The following is a 17819-nucleotide window of genomic DNA, read 5'->3' as shown; positions in this document are numbered from 1 at the left end:
TTTTTTGAAATCTAGTCAATCAAAAACGATCAAATGTTAAAAATTTTTAACGTACGCTAATGTTATCTGTGTGACGTAATAAGTAGGTTGTGACGACACAATACTAAGTAATAATGCAGTTGTATGTTTGTTTTTATTTTGCATTGGGTTTTTTTTCTCCAGCCTGGTATCTGATTTCAAAGAAAAATAGTTTTCCGAACAAAATTAACTTGTCAGTTTTTTTTCAACTTAAGCTGTTTAATTGACCTTACCATTGAATTAATCTTGGACCGCGGAAAATTACAAAACGTCTGTTATGTAAATGAAACTGTTTGGAAACCACTGGCCTACAGGTATCTGAAAAAGTCAGTAGGGCCTACATAAGTGTCAATATAATATTGGTTGGCCTTCACAAAATTAAACGTTCACTATCCCTAAGCTGAACAAATAATGTGTACAAAAAACTTAACGGATTTTGAACTTTACTCTTTGGTGGTCAGATTAAGTTTGCATTATTTTATCGCAATAATAATAATGCATCACACTTTGAGGGTGAATTAAACAAAAACTTTATATTCTACAAAATACTAATATCCTTTTTGTTTGCTAATAACGCCGCGGACCACAGAAAATTGTGTACCGCGGGCCGCGTGTTAGAGACCCGTTGTCTAGAAGCGCGCAGAACAATTTGCATGTGAGGCTGAAGCACCAGACTGCTTTGTACCAAGCTGTGAGATAGAGGAGTAGTAGGGCAACGAAGTTTCGCTTATATCGGTGTTGGTTGCCGTGTATAAATACAGTCAGCTTCAGGGGCGGCTCGTGCTAGGGTGCTGCGGAGCTGCAGCACCCCCTAGATTTTTTACTTAATAAACCTACCATAATATTACAAATAACTTTCATTATTTTTATTTTTTTATTCCTTATCAATATATAATAAGCATAATTTCCGCCGTAATCACCTTTTTTTTCATTAAAAAAAATTTTTTTTTTGGAAACACTAATGTATATCTATGCTGGAACTGCAGCTCCAGTTTTCTGACGTTTCGTGACGTTTCATGACGTTTTGCGGTTCTGCGCATGCGCACTTTGAAAAGCTACATGCTGGGCGAAATAGGAGCCAGGGTGCTGCGGCTCGCGCAGCTCCACCAATCACGTAGCGTGTTACCTGGGCACCCGGAAGTAGTTGTCTGTTCCGCGTTTATTGTGTGCCAAAGCAAATCACGTGTACCATCAGGTTCGACAATGAGTACAGTACGACAGTTATTCTTTTTTAATCATTTTTACAGTTTTTGATTGAAAGGTTAATCATGGCTTTTCAAGATTCTAATTCGGTGACTGTAAGTGAGCTCCAGCAACTTAAGATTTCGCAGTTATCAAGTGCTGAAAAAGTAAGTATAAAGAAAAAAGGGCGTCCAACGCCTGATATTCAACTTTGTCAGCCAGGAATGAGCCACAACAAGAAATATATACGCAGTTTTAATTCTGAATGGTATCAAAAGAAAAATTGGCTTCGTGGTTGTGAAGTTAAAAATGCACTGTTCTGTTTTCCATTTTTGCTGTTTGGAGGTGATGAAAAATGCTGGACAAAAGATGGTTTTACAAATGTAGCCAAAATAGGTGAGAAAGCAGAAAAACATGAGAAGTCAAAGAAGCATGTGGACAATGATGTTTCACTTTCACTTTTGGGAAATGTAAATATTAAGGAAAAACTTAGTGAGGCGTATATAGACTTTCAATTATTGAACACAACAAAAAAGTGGAAAAAAATCGTGAAATTTTGTCCAAAATAAAAGACTGCATTTTGTTCTGTGGAAACTTTGAAACTCCCTTACGTGGACAAGATGAAAAAGATGAGTATTGCTATAATGGACATGTACTGTTTGTCTAAACAGTTGCTGCTAAATTGCTTCACAGGAAGTGTGTCTTAAGAATGAACATTCTACAGACAAGATAGTAGTGACCACCAAGCACATCCTATTGTTGACAAAGAAATACTAGTTACTGAAATGAAAATGTTTCTGTAGATCTGATGTTCATGATTACTTTGAAAATAATCTAGATGATGTTTTGACAAGTGAAATTACTAGGATGAAAAATCCTTTTTGCTGTTTCCATGAGTCTTTCAAAGGCAAAACAGTTTGGATGCAAACCTTTGTTAGGAACACCATTATTTCCAAAAGACTTGCACCTGCAGTGCTAGTACTACTAAATAGAAAAACAGTTTCTCAGATGTCATTTGGAATCAAGGAAGAAGCTATCGATTATCATGCCCAAACTATAACTTTATGATTCATTTTGGTTGTAACAAGGAAGCACAAGGTTTAATAATATGGTTTAAATTTAAGTGAGGGTGTTGTAAATTTTAAAGCTTCAAGGAGTTTTGCATGTAAAAAAGCAATTATAAGCTGTCTGCCAGCAAATAAAGCAGCAATTATAGCAGGTAAAAATCTGAAAGACAAATAATAGTCTGTACGCAAAAATTCAAAAAAGATGTTAAAATAAACAAGTTCTGACACAAATGTAAAGTGGTTGTTAAATTTGTCAGTTATGATACCAATAAACAGCTGTATGGTTAGTTTTTTGTGTGACAATTATAATCTGTGAAGGTCATATAATATGTTGAAAACGCTGACTGTGACCATAAGGTAACTTAAATGAAATATGACCATTTTTTTAAATGTTGTCGAACTGAAATACTTCGACCTTTTTCGAATCATTACTTTTTTTTCTATATTCTTGTTGTGTTTTACCGTATTTACAACCGCTTAGTTTCGAGTCTCTGTCACGTGTGTTTTTGTTCCACATTATTACTGCATGTTCTGGTGTTTAGGCTAAACAGTTTAGCCGTCGCTGTGCAAGTAAACAAAATACACAAATGATGCCGTCTGCTATTTACACTCGTGTACATTATTGCGTAACAAAAATTACGTCACAATGGAGTTTGTAATTAAGATTTGTATTACTTGTTTTTCTACACAAAACAATGGCTAGAAAACTATAAATGTAGGTTTTCTATATATTGCCAACTTATATATGTTCAATAAAGGCTAAAATTTTGAGCAGCACCCCCACAAATTTTAGGCACGAGCCGCCACTGGTCAGCTTGTACAAATTCGTGAGATGACTCCGTCGTTCCTATACAGGTTTCCCGGAGTGCTGTTTTGGCAAATATCTGTGCGGATTTTCATGGCCCGATACCAGGGGCGACTCGTGCTAGGGTGCTGCGGAGCTGCAGCACCCCCTAATATTTTTACTTAATACTACTAATATAATATTACATATCACTTTTATTTTTTTATTTGTTAGCAACATATTATAAGCATGATTTGCAACTTGATCCCCTTTTTTTGATAAAATATGAAATTTATAAGTTATCTATGCTGCATGGAGCTGCAGTTCCAGTTTCCTGACGTTTCGTTACGTTTCATGACGTTTTGCAGTTGTGCGCATGCGCACTTGGTAAAGTCACATCCTGGGCGAAATAGGCGACAGGGTGCTGCGTCTCGCGCAGCTCCACCAATCACGTCGCGTGTGAACCGGCAACCCAGCATTTGGTCGTCTGTTCCGGGTCTTTTGTGTGCCAAAGCAAAACCCGTGTACTATAGTAATTTAAGAATATATATATTCTTAAGTTCGGCAGTGAGTTTAGTTAAATAACTATTTTGCCATCTATCAATTTATTTGTTTGAAGGTAAGTCGTGACTTTTTAAGATGACTGTTAGTGGGTTTCAGTTTTGCAGTTATCATTGAATTAAAAATTGTATCTAACACCAAGAAAAGTCACGATTAAATGATAACAAATAACTTGAAAAGTTTTAAGGCAGAATGGGATAAAACATCTGCTATTCCAAATATGTCATGCAGGAATAGGCAACAACAAGAAATACTCAGTTTTAGTTCTGAAAGCTACCAAAGAAAAATAGCCCTGTTACTGTGAAGGTAAATGCCTCACTGAAATTCGGGCAATATCAAATGCAGAACAAGCAATTGCAGAAGCAACAGGAATTTTGAAATAACTGAGTGATGACCATTTCAAGTTTTGGTTTCTTAACACACCATGTGGACAGATTTGCAACTTAGTGCAATCATGTGTATTGATATAATGGACATACAATTTCTCCAAACAGTAGCTGCTAAATTGCTTCACAGGAAGTGTTTCTTAAGAATGAATATTCTACAGAGAAGATTGTAGTGGCCACCAAGCATATCCTATTGTTGACAAAGTAAAGCTAGTTAGAAAAATGTTTCTGTATAGATCTGATGTTCATGATTACTTTGAAAATAATCTAGATGATGTTTTGACAAGTTAAATTACTAAAATGAAAAATCCTTTTTGCTATTTGCATGGGTCCTTTCAGGCAAAACGGTTCGTTTCAACACTGAAAAGGATGCAAACTTTTCTAAGGGGCACCTTTATTTCCAAAAGACTTGCATTTGCAGTGCTAGCACTAAATAGAAACAAACATTTTCTTAGTTGTCATTTGGAAATCAAGGAAGAAGCTATCAATTATTTTGCCCAAACTATAACTTTATGATTCATTTTGGTTGTAAAAAGGAAGCACAAGATTTCATCATATGGTTTAAATTTAAATGAGAGTGTTGTAAATTTCAAAGTTTGGAGGAGTATTGCACTTAAAAAAGGAATTATAAGCAAACTGAACGACAATTATTAGTCTGTACACAAAAATTTAAGAAAATGAGTTTAAATACCCAAGTTCTGACACAAATGTAATGTGGTTGTTAAATTTGTCAGTTTTGATACCCATAAAAAGCTTTATGGCTAGTTTTTTTTGTGTGGCAATAATCTGTGAAGTGTCATGAGATATGTTGAAACAATGACTGTGACTACAAGTTACGAAAATGAAACATGGCCATATTAATGACTGAATGGCAAGTATGTTAGTTAGTGGTCATTGTTATAACCAGTTATTCTTAAATGTTGTCCAACTGAAATACTTTTCGACTCATTTATTACTATTTTGTTTAATATATTGTCGTTGTGTTTTACCGTATTAACATCCGCTTCGTTTCAAGTCTGGGTCACGTGTGTTTTTGTGATTATTACCGCATGTTTATGAGTTTGGCCGTCGCTGTGCAAGTAAACAAAATTCCCCGATGATGCTGTCTGCTGTTTACACTCGTGCACATTAATGCGTAACGAAGATGACGTCACAAAGGAGTTACTAATTAAGATTTGTATTACTTGTTTTTCTACACAAAACATCGGCTGGAAATCTTGAAAGGTGGCTTTTCTATATATTGCCAACTTATATATGTTAAATAAAGGCTAAAATTTGCAGCAACACCAACAGAAATTTTAGGCACGAGCCGCCACTGCTCGATACTTTATCGCCCTTTTAAGCTAAGAAGTGTGAGATCGACAACGGTTGCCGCTTTTTGCGACTGAGAAGAAGTAGCCCAAATGCAAAAAAAAACGCATCTGATTCATTAAAAAGCAAAATGTCATATTATTCAGGACATCGTATCAGAGTTGTAAACTGGCATGAAATTCGACCCCGAACTCGAATCGCTTTTGAGAAGCCCGTTTAGGCCCGAAAGTTTGTTAACGAGGTACTCAGCTAGTTAAACTAGTTCAAAAAAAACACTGACACAGAGTGTAAAGTCAGGAACGAAACGAAGCCCGTTACTTTGAAAAAACTTAATCCAGAACACGTCCCGACTTACAACTCTGCATCGTATATAAGCGAGGTAATAGTCAAGCACAATAAAAGTCCAGCCACTTTGCAGTCTTGCATATGACTTGAGCAACGAGGCGCATGTTGTAAAACCTGTTATACTTGTAGCCACTGGTGGTCGCTACAAAGACCGGCAAACAAAAAATAATTGTAGTGAACATCAGTTGCAGTCCTTTAACTGTCAGGCGAGTGTTGATGAGTAACATGACATGCACTCTTGGTTTCTGCTGATTGTTGGGACGATGAGTAGCAAAAACCGTTAAATGGGTTATGTGCCTCTTTCATATACGAACGGGGCAAGACTATGTGTTCTGCATGGGGTGAGCTTTAATAAACCTCATTGCAAAGTTGCTAATGTTGCCATGGTAAACACCCCTGCATGTCGCATATTTCCAAATGGCCAGAAATAAACCCAAATTTACAATTTCATCAAACTTATATTTAACAAAAAAATAATGTGTCAAAACATCTGCTAACTGTTGTTTTACTGTGGTTGAATTTTGCCCCCAACGTGAAATTAACTTACAAGATTGATTCGCTTTTCCAAATCAATATGATATTATTTTTATTTCTAAATTAAATGATAACTAACAACAAGAGATTTTTGTGCCATACTGCCCCTTTACCATGATGTAAACTATTTTGAGGTGTTGGTTGTCGCTACACAAATATTGACTTTCCACCAAACTGGCAGTGGACGCTTACGGCCTAAATCGGATTGCTACATTACGACAAGAACGTTTTTGCTCGTCCTGGTATGTGAAACTGGCGACTGTTTGTAAAAGTGCGGTCTGAAATATTAGCGTTTTGTGTCTACAATAGAAATAACATGTTTAAGCATAATTCCCTACACTTGCATTAGTAAATAATAGCTGTAGGTTAAATGCAATTTTAACAGCATAACTATACATTAAAACGGTTTAATGCATCTCATACCTTTTTCTTCCCCTTGTTGGATATAAATTTGTTCTGCGCTTACATGTCAACATACGATTTGCAATCATTTTGTGCATAACGTGATTATTTTACCTGTTGGTGGTTGTGGTGATGTTTTGTTCAAACGTGAGATAAACTTTCGTACTGTGGTAAACAGTCCTTTGGAACCACGTCTGGTGGGATCTGAACAAAATCAAATTTATTTTTGATTTTGTAATTGTTCTTCAAAAAAGGGTGAAAACTTTCAACAATGTAACTTTCAGCATTGGTATACGATTGATAGAAGTTACAACCAGTCAATGCATGTTATACCCAGTTGCTGCGGTCTGCTGCTGGTGGAAGTCTCCCCTTGTTGAGGAAAGGACTGTACATGCTCTTTTGCGCCATCTGTGGGTTCGGTTGATCGTTCCCCGGTGTCATCTGATGTGGAGGGCACTAAAATATTGGTGGTTTACTACTAGACACTTTTATATTGTATTGTTTCGTTTTGTAACAGAAGAATATTACTTATAAACATAGGTTATTTGCTAACGAAGTGCCGGATTGGTTTTGTTTGAGTTGTCACATATTAACTTTCCACTAAACTATAGTGCGTAAGACTCCACATATTAAACAGTTGCAAGTGCAGTTGAGAGTTGGCTGCATAAGCTTCAAAACAGCGAAAAGGCCAACTTACACTGACGGGTTACTGTATGTTTAAAAACGTTTACAAATTATAAAGGCGAGTTAAAGTTCGGTAAGCCCTAGAATAAAACCAATAGATATAAATCGAATAGTGTATGTTGTTGCTATTTTCTCGTCTAATCTACTTTCAGCAAAACATTAAAGTTTGAAATTTTTATCAGAAATGGAATAATATTGTAGGAAGATTCGGCGCACTTAAAAATCGATAAGGGCCACGTTTATCCTGGTGAAAGGCTTTGTAGTTTATGAAAGTAAAAAAATCAAATAGTTGTCAAGTTGTGTTATATTAAAATGTCAATCAGGCGACGATACGAAAACTGTACACCAATATTCTGAAGCAAGGTTACTCGTTTGGAAATTATTCGTTTTCTCATGAACGTTTTCGTTCACTTCTATTACATACATCTCTTACATACTTACCTTTGTTTTTCACTTCCTTGGTTTCCAATATCTAGGTACAAAAATATATATTACAACAAAACTTTTCCCACATCTTTTTTAAGTTCACTTTATAAGTAAGCATTACATGCAATGGAACAAATGTAACCTTTGTCCACAACTGACCTAAAAATACTTCGCCCTGTACTATCTGGTTTAAACTCTAAAAAAGTCCACAGCTATATAGGATTGAACGAAAATATATAATAAACAGCAATATTTATAGCGACACGGTGTAGCTTTCTTCCTACAGAAACAATCAGCCTTTTAAACAGAATTTGAAACTATACGACCCAATGTAAATGGCAAAGGTAATAAACTTCCAAACAAGATTACAGTTAAAGATAAAAAGCCCTTGTAGGTTTCCAATCTACAATCCAACATATTTAACTTCAGTAAATTACTTGCCTTTTTTGCTTCTTCTTGAGCCGATTCTCCAGATTTCTTAGATGCTGCTGATGTTGTTGGTGCGTCAACTTCCTCTAAAGGGATGGCGTAGTTTGCTGGAAAAAGTCCTTCCTTTCCGTTGCATCGACCCACGGACCAACCTTCCAGTTCCTAAATAATGCAAGCAGCATTTTTTTTAATTGACTGACAAGAAAGATAATCTTATAAATTTAAACAAATTGTTCGCCCATAATGCCACAGTTGTTTAGAAACTGTTCTGGTGCATGGACATATAAATCGCTGTATTACAAAACAGTTGTAATTTTGTCGATTATAGCATAATATTTAACAATTTATAAAACAAAATTTTGTTCTTATAGTAAAAAAGTGGCATTGGAATTTTTACTCAGATAAATACAAAAAAACGAGAACTCACATTATACACGTCGATTATGTCGCCAACTTTTAACTGCAGTTCGTCAAAATCTTCTGGTTCGTAGGAATAACAAACTTTCACTCGTCGTATCACCTTTATATCTTTAAAGGTTAAGTTTTTTAAAATTAGGTTTGCCATTAAACGATAAAATATACGTTGCTTAAATATATACCAAGTAAAACTAAAAAGTGAACCGAAAATGTCTTTAAGATTTTCGGTAAGATACATTTTTGGCCAAACACACGAACTCCACTTCTTGTGACTATATTAGTTAAATAGCTTAGACTAGAAATTTTTAAAAGGTTGTCTTTGTTTGTTAGACTCGTTTCTAATGATAATCACGATATTGATTTCGGAACCATGTGCAGCGAAGATCTAGTGGACATTAACAAACTTGTCAAAACAGTTTTTTTTATGAAACTAAGCAACTCTGATTTTATCCTATATCGAAAAACACAATTCATATTTTAAATTGCGTTGTCAACTTTTTTTTACATTAATTTTGTGTGCAGTACGACGCCTTGGGTGGGTAACCGGCAGCCCACAGGTCGCATGCTGCTAGCTTGCCTTTTAATGTGGCCCGCGTCACAATTTTGTTAAATTACAGCATAAAACATATTATCAAAAAAATAAAAAAATGTTTAGGCCTATGCAAAAATATTTATTCGAAATGACTTCGACATTTCCTCATTTGAACTTATAAAAATTGCCACACATTCAATCACTTGCTGCATTTGTGACGTAACAGTCACTCGATTGCCTCTCCTTGCTGTAAGAAATTATTTGCCATGTGGTGTTAGTTTCAGGGGCGGCTCGTGCTAGGGTGCTGCGGAGCTGCAGCACCCCCTAGATATTTTTACTTGACACACCTACCATAATATTACAAATTACTTTCATTATTTTTATTTTTTTATTCCTTAGCAATATATAATAATCATAATTTCCGCCCTAATTACCTTTTTTTTCATTAAAAATTTTTTTTTTGGAAACACCAATGTATATCTATGCTGGAACTGCAGCTCCAGTTTTCTGACGTTTCGTGACGTTTCATGACGATTTGCGGTTCTGCGCATGCGCACTTTGAAAAGCTACATGCTGGGCGAAATAGGAGCTAGGGTGCTGCGGCTCGCGCAGCTCCACCAATCACGTAGCGTGAGACCTGGGCACCCGAAAGTAGTTGTCTGTTTCGCGTTTTTTTGTGTGTGCCAAAGCAAATCACGTTTACCACCAGGTTCGACAATGAGTACAGTACGACAGTTATTCTTTGTTAATCATTTTTACAGTTTTTGATTAAAAGGTTAATCATGGCTTTTCAAGATTCTAATTCGGTGACTGTAAGTGAGCTTCAGCAACTTAAGATTTCGCAGTTATCAAGTGCTGAAAAGGTAAGTATAAAGAAAAAAAGGCGTCCAACGCCTGATATTCAACTTTGTCAGCCAGGAATGAGCCACAACAAGAAATATATACGCAGTTTTAATTCTGAATGGTATCAAAAGAAAAAATGGCTTTGTGGTTGTGAAGTTAAAAATGCACTGTTCTGTTTTCCATGTTTGCTGTGTGGAGGTGATGAAAAATGCTGGACAAAAGATGGTTTTACAAATGTAGCCAAAATAGGTGAGAAAGCAGAAAAACATGAGAAGTCAAAGAAGCATGTGGACAATGATGTTTCACTTTCACTTTTGGGAACTGTAAATATTGAGGAAAAACTTAGTGAGGCGTATATAGACTTTCAATTATTAAACACAACAAAAAAGTGGAAAAAATCGTGAAATTTTGTCCAAAATAATAGACTGTGGAAACTTTGAGACTCCCTTACGTGGTCATGATGAAAAAGATGAGTATTGATATAATGGACATGTACTGTTTGTCTAAACAGTAGCTGGTAAATTGCTTTACAGGAAGTGTTTCTTAAGAATGAACATTCTACAGACAAGATAGTGTTGACCACCAAGCACATCATATTGTTGACAAAGAAAAGCTAGTTACTGAAATGAAAATGTTTCTGTAGATCTGATGTTCATGATTACTTTGAAAATAATCTAGATGATATTTTGACAAGTGAAATTACTAGGATGAAAAATCCTTTTCGTTGTTTCCATGAGTCCTTCAAAGGCAAAACAGTTTGGATGCAAACCTTTGTTAGGAACACCATTATTTCCAAAAGACTTGCACTTGCAGTGCTAGTACTACTAAATAAAAAAACAGCTTCTGAGTTGTCATTTGGAATCAAGGAAGAAGCTATCAATTATCATGCCCAAACTATAACTTTATGATTCATTTTGGTTGTAAAAAGGAAGCACAAAGTTTAATAATATGGTTTAAATTTAAGTGAGAGTGTTGTAAATTTTAAAGCTTTTGCACTTAAAAAAGCAATTATAAGCTATTTGGCAGCAAATAAAGCAGCAGTTATAGCAGTTAAAAATCTGAAAGACAAATAATAGTCTGTATACAAAAATTCAAAAAAAGATGTTAAAATAAACAAGTTCTGACACAAATGTAAAGTGGTTGTTAAATTTGTCAGTTATGATACCAATAAACAGCTGTATGGCTAGTTTTTTGTGTGACAATTATAATCTGTGAAGTGTCATACAATATGTTGAAAACGCTGACTGTAACCATAAGGTTACTTAAATGAAACATGACCATTTTTTTAAATGTTGTTGAACTGAAATACTTCGACCTTTTTCGAATCATTACTTTTTTTCTACATTCTTGTTGTGTTTTACCGTATTTACAACCGCTTAGTTTCGAGTCTGTGTCACGTGTGTTTTTGTTCCACATTATTACTGCATATTATGGTGTTTAGCCGTCGCTGTGCAAGTAAACAAAATACACAAATGATACCGTCTGCTGTTTACACTCGTGTACATTATTGCGTAACAAAAATTACTTCACAATGGACTTTCTAATTAAGATTTGTATTACTTGTTTTTCTACACAAAACAATGGCTAGAAAACTATAAATGTAGCTTTTCTGTATATTGCCAACTTATATATGTTCAATAAAGGCTAAAATTTTGAGCAGCACCCCCACAAATTTTAGGCACGAGCCGCCACTGGTTAGTTTTAAATTGATTTCAGAGCTATTAGCGTGGATCCTTATTGTTACTATTATTGTCACTATTAACCGGTATGCCTTGTTACTATTAAACGGTATGCCTTGTTTGTTGCAATCATGTAGCAGCGAAACCACTTGTGTGTTAAGGGTATTGTTACACGGAATTTGATAAAAAAAATATTTGGCCCGCCCGAAAATATTGTGCAATTCATGCGGACCGCAGTACTAAGTAGGTTCCCCACTTCTACCTTACGCAGTGGTTGAACTTTAAACTGTGGACGTTTAAATCTTGCAAAGCTTCAACTTTTACTTCCTTCAAGTATGAACATACCTTAGTGATAAATACATTTTGCGTAACGTAAACGTTGAATTTTCTTTTTGTTAATTTGTGGTTTTTAAGCGCTTGTTTCAAACCAAAACCTTGAAATAGTTTCTAATAAAAGCTTTAAAATAATTGCAACGTGTTTATCTGTGATTTGTTTACCTGTAGGTTGCTGTGGTGATGAGCTGCTGCAATGGGAACTTTTCGCTGCAGGTACAGTGGACGGCTGTACTTCAGTCCTTATCACTCTGCTGGAATCTAAGCACAATTGTGACAAGCCAAATAACTTAAAAATCCACCGTTTCTGCCAAACAAATAAAACTGAAAGAACAATCATTAAAGAAAAATGTCATTATTTAAAATAACCAGGCTATGAACAAGGGCAAGCGTATTGTGAAAAAATGTTTTTCTATTTCATTTTCGTTTCAAAGTACACTGCACGTATTGTTTGTGGGGTTGAATTTTCTGTAAAACCCTCCGTTTTATGTTATTTATGATATATGTGTAGCGCTTATAACATGCCAGGGCTGTTGAAGCTAGATTATACCGAATCAGCCGTTTAACAAACGCTTTTTACAAGGCGTAGGATTGAAAAAATCTACTCTACAGTGAGATTCGATCCCACGACAGGGATCTTTTCGGGACTCGTGCTCTACCAACTGAGTTACACAGGCTCAGTGGAGAATCCGCCGAAAGTTAAATGAAATGCCTCGTATGCTGCACATGTCAGCTTCGTAGAAGGGAATCGCCAGATCGACCAAATGTGAAGCACTAAAGGTATAGGTAATATTTCACAATATCGGTTAAAGCGTCTATGTCGCAGCTCTAAAATGTCCGATCTTTATTTGCTTGTTAAATAAATATTTTCTACCCGGCCTATATGTTTGGTTTGGCAATTAAGGCCCTCTGGCCCGCGGGCAGGTTTTAGTTAAAATTGGCTGTCCCTGCGCTTCTAGTGAAACTTAAGTCTAAACTTAAGCGGGCTGTTCATTTGGCATGTGGCCGCTGCATAAACTTTACTTATGTTTACCTTTAAATGTGTTTTTTCTTGTGTTACCTTTTCAGCGCCACCTACATATTTTCTTTATTTTCTCTACATTGCAGGTTTCCACTTAATGTTGTAATTTGATTTGTTTCACCGTTTATTCTGGTCGCATGCTTTGCTTCCGCGCACTGTTTTGTCGAATTTTCCGTATAAATGATGTGCACTTGGTTCGAATCCCGACCAAAATCTGGATCCCTGTCCTACCGGGTTACTTTAAAATCGTGTTGGCTTATGATTTGTCAACCGCCCGCAAGCGAAAGTTGGCTGGCACGTGTTCTGAAACAATGAGACAGTGTACAGAGAGGCGGCTAGTAAACGTTCGATTATTTATTGATTTGACTTTATGTCGTGGTTGTTTTTATAGAGAGAGTAACGGTATATTAAACTTGGTGCAATGTTGTACGTTTAGAGAATATAATAAACCGCAAGGCGCCCATTTAGTAATAGCGGTGTTAGGTAGATCCAGCTTTCGTGGTGAGCTGTTATAGCAGGGTTCTGGAACGCTTACAGAATTGGGAAGACGGTCTGATTCGGGTTCGGGTCGGGTTTGGGCTCCAATTTCAAGCCCGTTTACAACTCTGGAATGAATGCTTCAGAACTTATCCCAGTTACGAATTTATGTTCATCTCAACTGGTTAAAAGCTGCAGTGTCAGCGTGTTGACATTTTTTTTAAATATACGAGATTTTTTAAAAAAAACCGGCTTAGCCATTATGGCTGTCGTTCACAAACAAATTGCGTTAGCCAGGTAATGAGCTTCAATACCAGCACATAAGTCCCAATTATTTGGTGCAGCGTATCTAGAATTGGTTACCTGCAGGTTGCTGTGGTGATATACTGTTGAAACGGGCGATCAACTTTTGTACGGACATGTTGGGTTTTCCGTCATCGTTTCTGACGGCGTCTAAATAAAAAATGTTTAAACATCACACATTTTTTGGCCACTGCCTATAAACATTTTTGTTAACAATGCTGTTACCAATATTATACTAACATTATAATTAAGTTCCTACGAGCAAACGTATCTCATACCCGATTGCTGTGCATTCTTGCTGGTGGGAATTTCTTCTTCTTCAAAAGAACGAGCTTTGTGTTCATGTGCGCTCTCTATTGGTTCAAATGATTGTTTCTTGGTGTCGTTTGATTCTATTTGCCCTAAACCTTTGGTAGTTAAATTTCGGGGCCTTTACCAGTAATGATTATGGATTTCGCCTGGTAAATCAATTGCGACACAACAGAATTACTGACAAACTTAGCCTTTACCGCGTAAAGTCATACGAGTTGCCGCTAAACAAATATTGACTTTCCGCAATATTGGCAGCGCATTCTCCCACAGATAGCTGTCGTAAGTTTATCTCATTGGGCCGAAATAGCTTTTCTTTTACAGAGGTAATTATTCACTATCATCATTTTGAATGTTTCATCGTGATTTACTTTATTTATTTTTGTGTAATAATCAGACTCGTTGTGAAATGAAAAGAATGTAATTGTGTGGGTTGCTGCCTAAGTATAATCAAGTAGTTGAGTGTGAGGTTGATTTTATTGCACAACGTGTTCCGTGGCTCAAAATGTTAAAAAACTGGTTTAAGGCAATAATGTTCTAAATTATCGGAATTTATTTGGCCGAATCAGCTATTTAAAAAAATTATTGTTTTGTCCACCATATACCTGGTTGCTGCGTTTTGCTGAAGGCGGGAGATTCCCCATGTTGAGAAGAAAATGGTGAACGTACCTCTTCTACGTCCTCTGTTGGTTTGGTAGTTATTTTAATGACGCCACTTGGTATAGAAGGAACTGAAAGTACATTGGTTTTAGATATCTTTGTTTAGTGAATACATTTGCCTTGCTTTTCCGAAAGAAACCAAACCAAGGTTTATTTGAAACATTGCCTTTGCACCGAGTGAAATTTGTTGTGAAATGTGTTAGTTGCCAAAGACAAATATTGACTTTACCACAAGTCAATCGGTTACACGGCTATATATTGATCACTTTTTTACATCTCGGAAATGTATAACATACAGTTTTGAAAAACAACCCATCAAAGAGCAAAGTTTGCGACAAATAAAATAAAGTTCAATGAATGAAGAATAGTCTTTATTGACTAGTTCGTGTATGTGAGACATGCAGCCTTCTAGCTCCAAAAGTAGACTCTATATAGTTTTGCCGTTCCTATGCATTATATGCCAAAAAATTTAAACATGTCACCCTGGGTCTAGAACGGGGAAAATATGTTTTATATTTGTTATCTGCTAGAAAAGGTTTTTTTACCTTGCTGAGAAGAAGGATACACTTTGGCGCCCTCCGCTGGTTCGCTTACCCGTCCTTCGGTTCCAACCGATGTGGAGGGCACTGAAATACAGATGGGTAAAATGACAAAACGACTCCATTTTTTTATGTTACTGTGCAAATCTCCCAACTTAATCGTGATAACTACGCGCTTCGAGAAAGGGAAATCTGCTTCTCCTTCCAGTTACACCTTATTGACATAATATGTGTTGACTTGTCAATTTACCGTGAAAATTACCGGCCCGGGTTGAAAAATAATGAAGAGGAACGCTTTGACCTTCGCTGACTTGCGTTTGCTCGTCCGAACCCATTTGAGTCAAAGTCGTCAAAACTTGAGAAAGTAGCTTGGTGGTTTTCTGTTGGTCTAAACGTGTTTTCAATTCTTCTTTTATTTCAGTCATTGTGGGACGTTTTGTTGGATCTTGATCCCAGCATCGCTTCATCAGTAGTTGGAGTTGCTCTGCGATTTCTCTGTCTTCACCGTCTAAGGTTTGTATCCAATCCTGTATTTCCTGACAGTCTGGTCTTTTTCCTTTCTTGATTTCCTCCAATAACTCTCTTCGCTCTTCCTGAGTCAGACGTGGATACGGAGCTTTGCGAGTTAGTGCCCAGTATGTGATCATTGAAAAGGCGTACACGTCATGTTGCTTCCTCGGCTTCATGGTGAGGTCCTTGAGTTTTTCAGGAGCTGTGTAATAGGGAGTGAATTGAGGCCTTTCTTTCTTGCTTCGTGCCAAAGGATTCACATTAGCCGAAATACTATAGGTTGCCAACTCGGCCCCGCCGAAATCGATAATTTTGCAATGAAGCTCTTTAGAAAACATAACATTTTCGGGTTTTAGATCCTGATGAATTAAACGTTTGTCGGGTAAATTGTGACAGAAAGCCATTGCTGATGCTATTTCGTATAAAATGCGAACGCGCACAGCAAGGCCCAGTTCTTTTGCTGTATCCTGTAGTAGCTCCTTGAGGTTCCCGCCTTTGTAATATTCCATCACAATTCCCATTGCAAAAGACCACTTGACGTAGCCGAAAACCCGAACGACATTTTCATGATCTGCTTTCTGCAAGTGCTCCATTTCTTCTTTTATTCTACCAAAGTAAGTTTTTATTCAACTGCATGTTGCTGTTTTGTGCATGTAACAACGCAAAGCGAAGATAGACCAGGTGGGGTGGTATGTCCCCTTAAAAAAATTATCAAACGTCACACAGACCCCCGTTTCTTTCTTTTTAATCTTCGGTTATTAGCAATGAATAAAAACACCTAAGGTCCATGCCTTTCAGGGGATAAGTATTTTTGTAAGCCAACAGATATACCAGATAAATAAAATACACTGTCAGCCGATGCAACCATTCTTTGAACCAGTCTTGTCTAAATGCCTTTGTAAACCAAAAAAGGCTGAATCACAAAATTACGCTAAAATGGGTTAAAGTACCCCCTCCTATATTTACAGTATCTTATAACTTACGTTTTTTCAAGCCGCTCCTTTTCCTGCGTTCCACCAGATACCTCAAAAATTTTGATGGCAACTTCTCGCTTTAACCCATTGTGATATCCAAATAGAACATCCCCGAAACCTCCTGAACCGGCCACGAATTTGTCAGGATTGCACTTGATGTCACCACAGTCCAATTCTTGCAACTGTGGTAAAAAAAAACATTTTTTAACAAAGACATTTTGATAACAGTCATAATTTACCATTAAACATTTCGTCGTTAAATAACAGTTTTTTGAAATAATACAAATTGTTCATGAAAAAGCCTTTGCTACTAAAACAATTGATCCAATTGTCATATGTTTTACTTACTTCGTTTGTTGAAGCCATTGTAAAATTGATTGAACTTTTTACACAAAATTCTTCCTGACAAACTGTTCCTGTTACCGGGTAAAACTGACTGGTACATGCTATTAAGTTGGAAAAATATTAACTTTCCACTAAACGGGCAGCGGATAATAGCGTTCCAATACCCCGTAACAGTTTCAAACAATTTTCGTATGAGTTAAATTTTGTGCATTTGTCTGCAGCACTGCATAATGTTTGAATGCAATTTTTTAAGTTATACGATAAATCTTGAAATTCTCTACCACAACGAATTTATTTTCGGCAAAGTTTGTGGGACGAAATGGCGGCGTTTTATGAGGCATCGTAAATTGTAACTACCTGTTTGCTAACAACAGCTACAATGAAAAATCGGCAACCCATGGCTCGAACAATAACGAATGGAAGAAAAAGTTCGCTATTTCGCAAACAACTACTGAGAAGGATTGTGCAAACTTTTTGTATTGTTTCATTTTACTTCTACTTGGTTTTAAAGTGAAAGAACAAAAATCCGGACCGGATTGTTATTTGTTCGTAATAACGAAATCATTCAACCGTAACATATTTATTGCGCAACGCTGATTATACAACTCGGTCCGCGAGTCCAACTCTTGTTTGAGTTGCTTAGAAACGGTCACGTGAGAAGAAATCATTTGATGTTGAGAAACGGTGCTTTGCACGTTCTCCCCGTTTTGCAGAGATCGCCACGGTCTTAGTTGTCACCAGACCGAGT

At 36.5% G+C, this 17819-nt stretch overlaps 1 protein-coding gene across 1 annotated transcript; it reads right to left on the bottom strand.

Moving 5' to 3' along the window:
* Positions 1-6387: 6387 nt before the first annotated feature.
* On the bottom strand, positions 6388-17412 carry LOC145212166 (uncharacterized). Its single transcript, XM_080080207.1, has 13 exons — positions 17331-17412; positions 17075-17172; positions 16736-16908; positions 15493-16358; positions 15249-15329; positions 14649-14774; positions 14013-14135; positions 13795-13884; positions 12099-12194; positions 8557-8657; positions 8142-8291; positions 6924-7046; positions 6388-6794 (listed from the first exon to the last, which is right to left on the bottom strand). Exons 1-13 carry the CDS (start codon positions 17410-17412, stop codon positions 6732-6734), a joined length of 2172 nt encoding a protein of 723 aa, XP_079936333.1. The 3' UTR covers positions 6388-6731.
* Between the last annotated feature and the right edge of the window lie 407 nt (positions 17413-17819).

Source organism: Phallusia mammillata, chromosome 2, assembly GCF_965637545.1.
Source record: "Phallusia mammillata chromosome 2, kaPhaMamm4.hap1.1, whole genome shotgun sequence".
NCBI lineage: Eukaryota > Metazoa > Chordata > Ascidiacea > Phlebobranchia > Ascidiidae > Phallusia > Phallusia mammillata.
Note: the sequence above shows the minus strand (reverse complement) of the source record. Positions and strands in the feature narration are given on the sequence as shown.

Excerpts from the sequence above, each read along its gene's own strand:
- LOC145212166 (XM_080080207.1), bottom strand. The coding sequence starts at position 17,412 with ATGCCTCATAAAACGCCGCCATTTCGTCCCACAAACTTTGCCGAAAAT. Across the intron at positions 17,173-17,330 it reads AGAGAATTTCAAGATTTATC|CATGTACCAGTCAGTTTTAC; the intron begins GTATAACTTAAA and ends CCAACTTAATAG. Across the intron at positions 12,195-13,794 it reads ATCACCACAGCAACCTGCAG|ATTCCAGCAGAGTGATAAGG; the intron begins GTAACCAATTCT and ends AATTGTGCTTAG.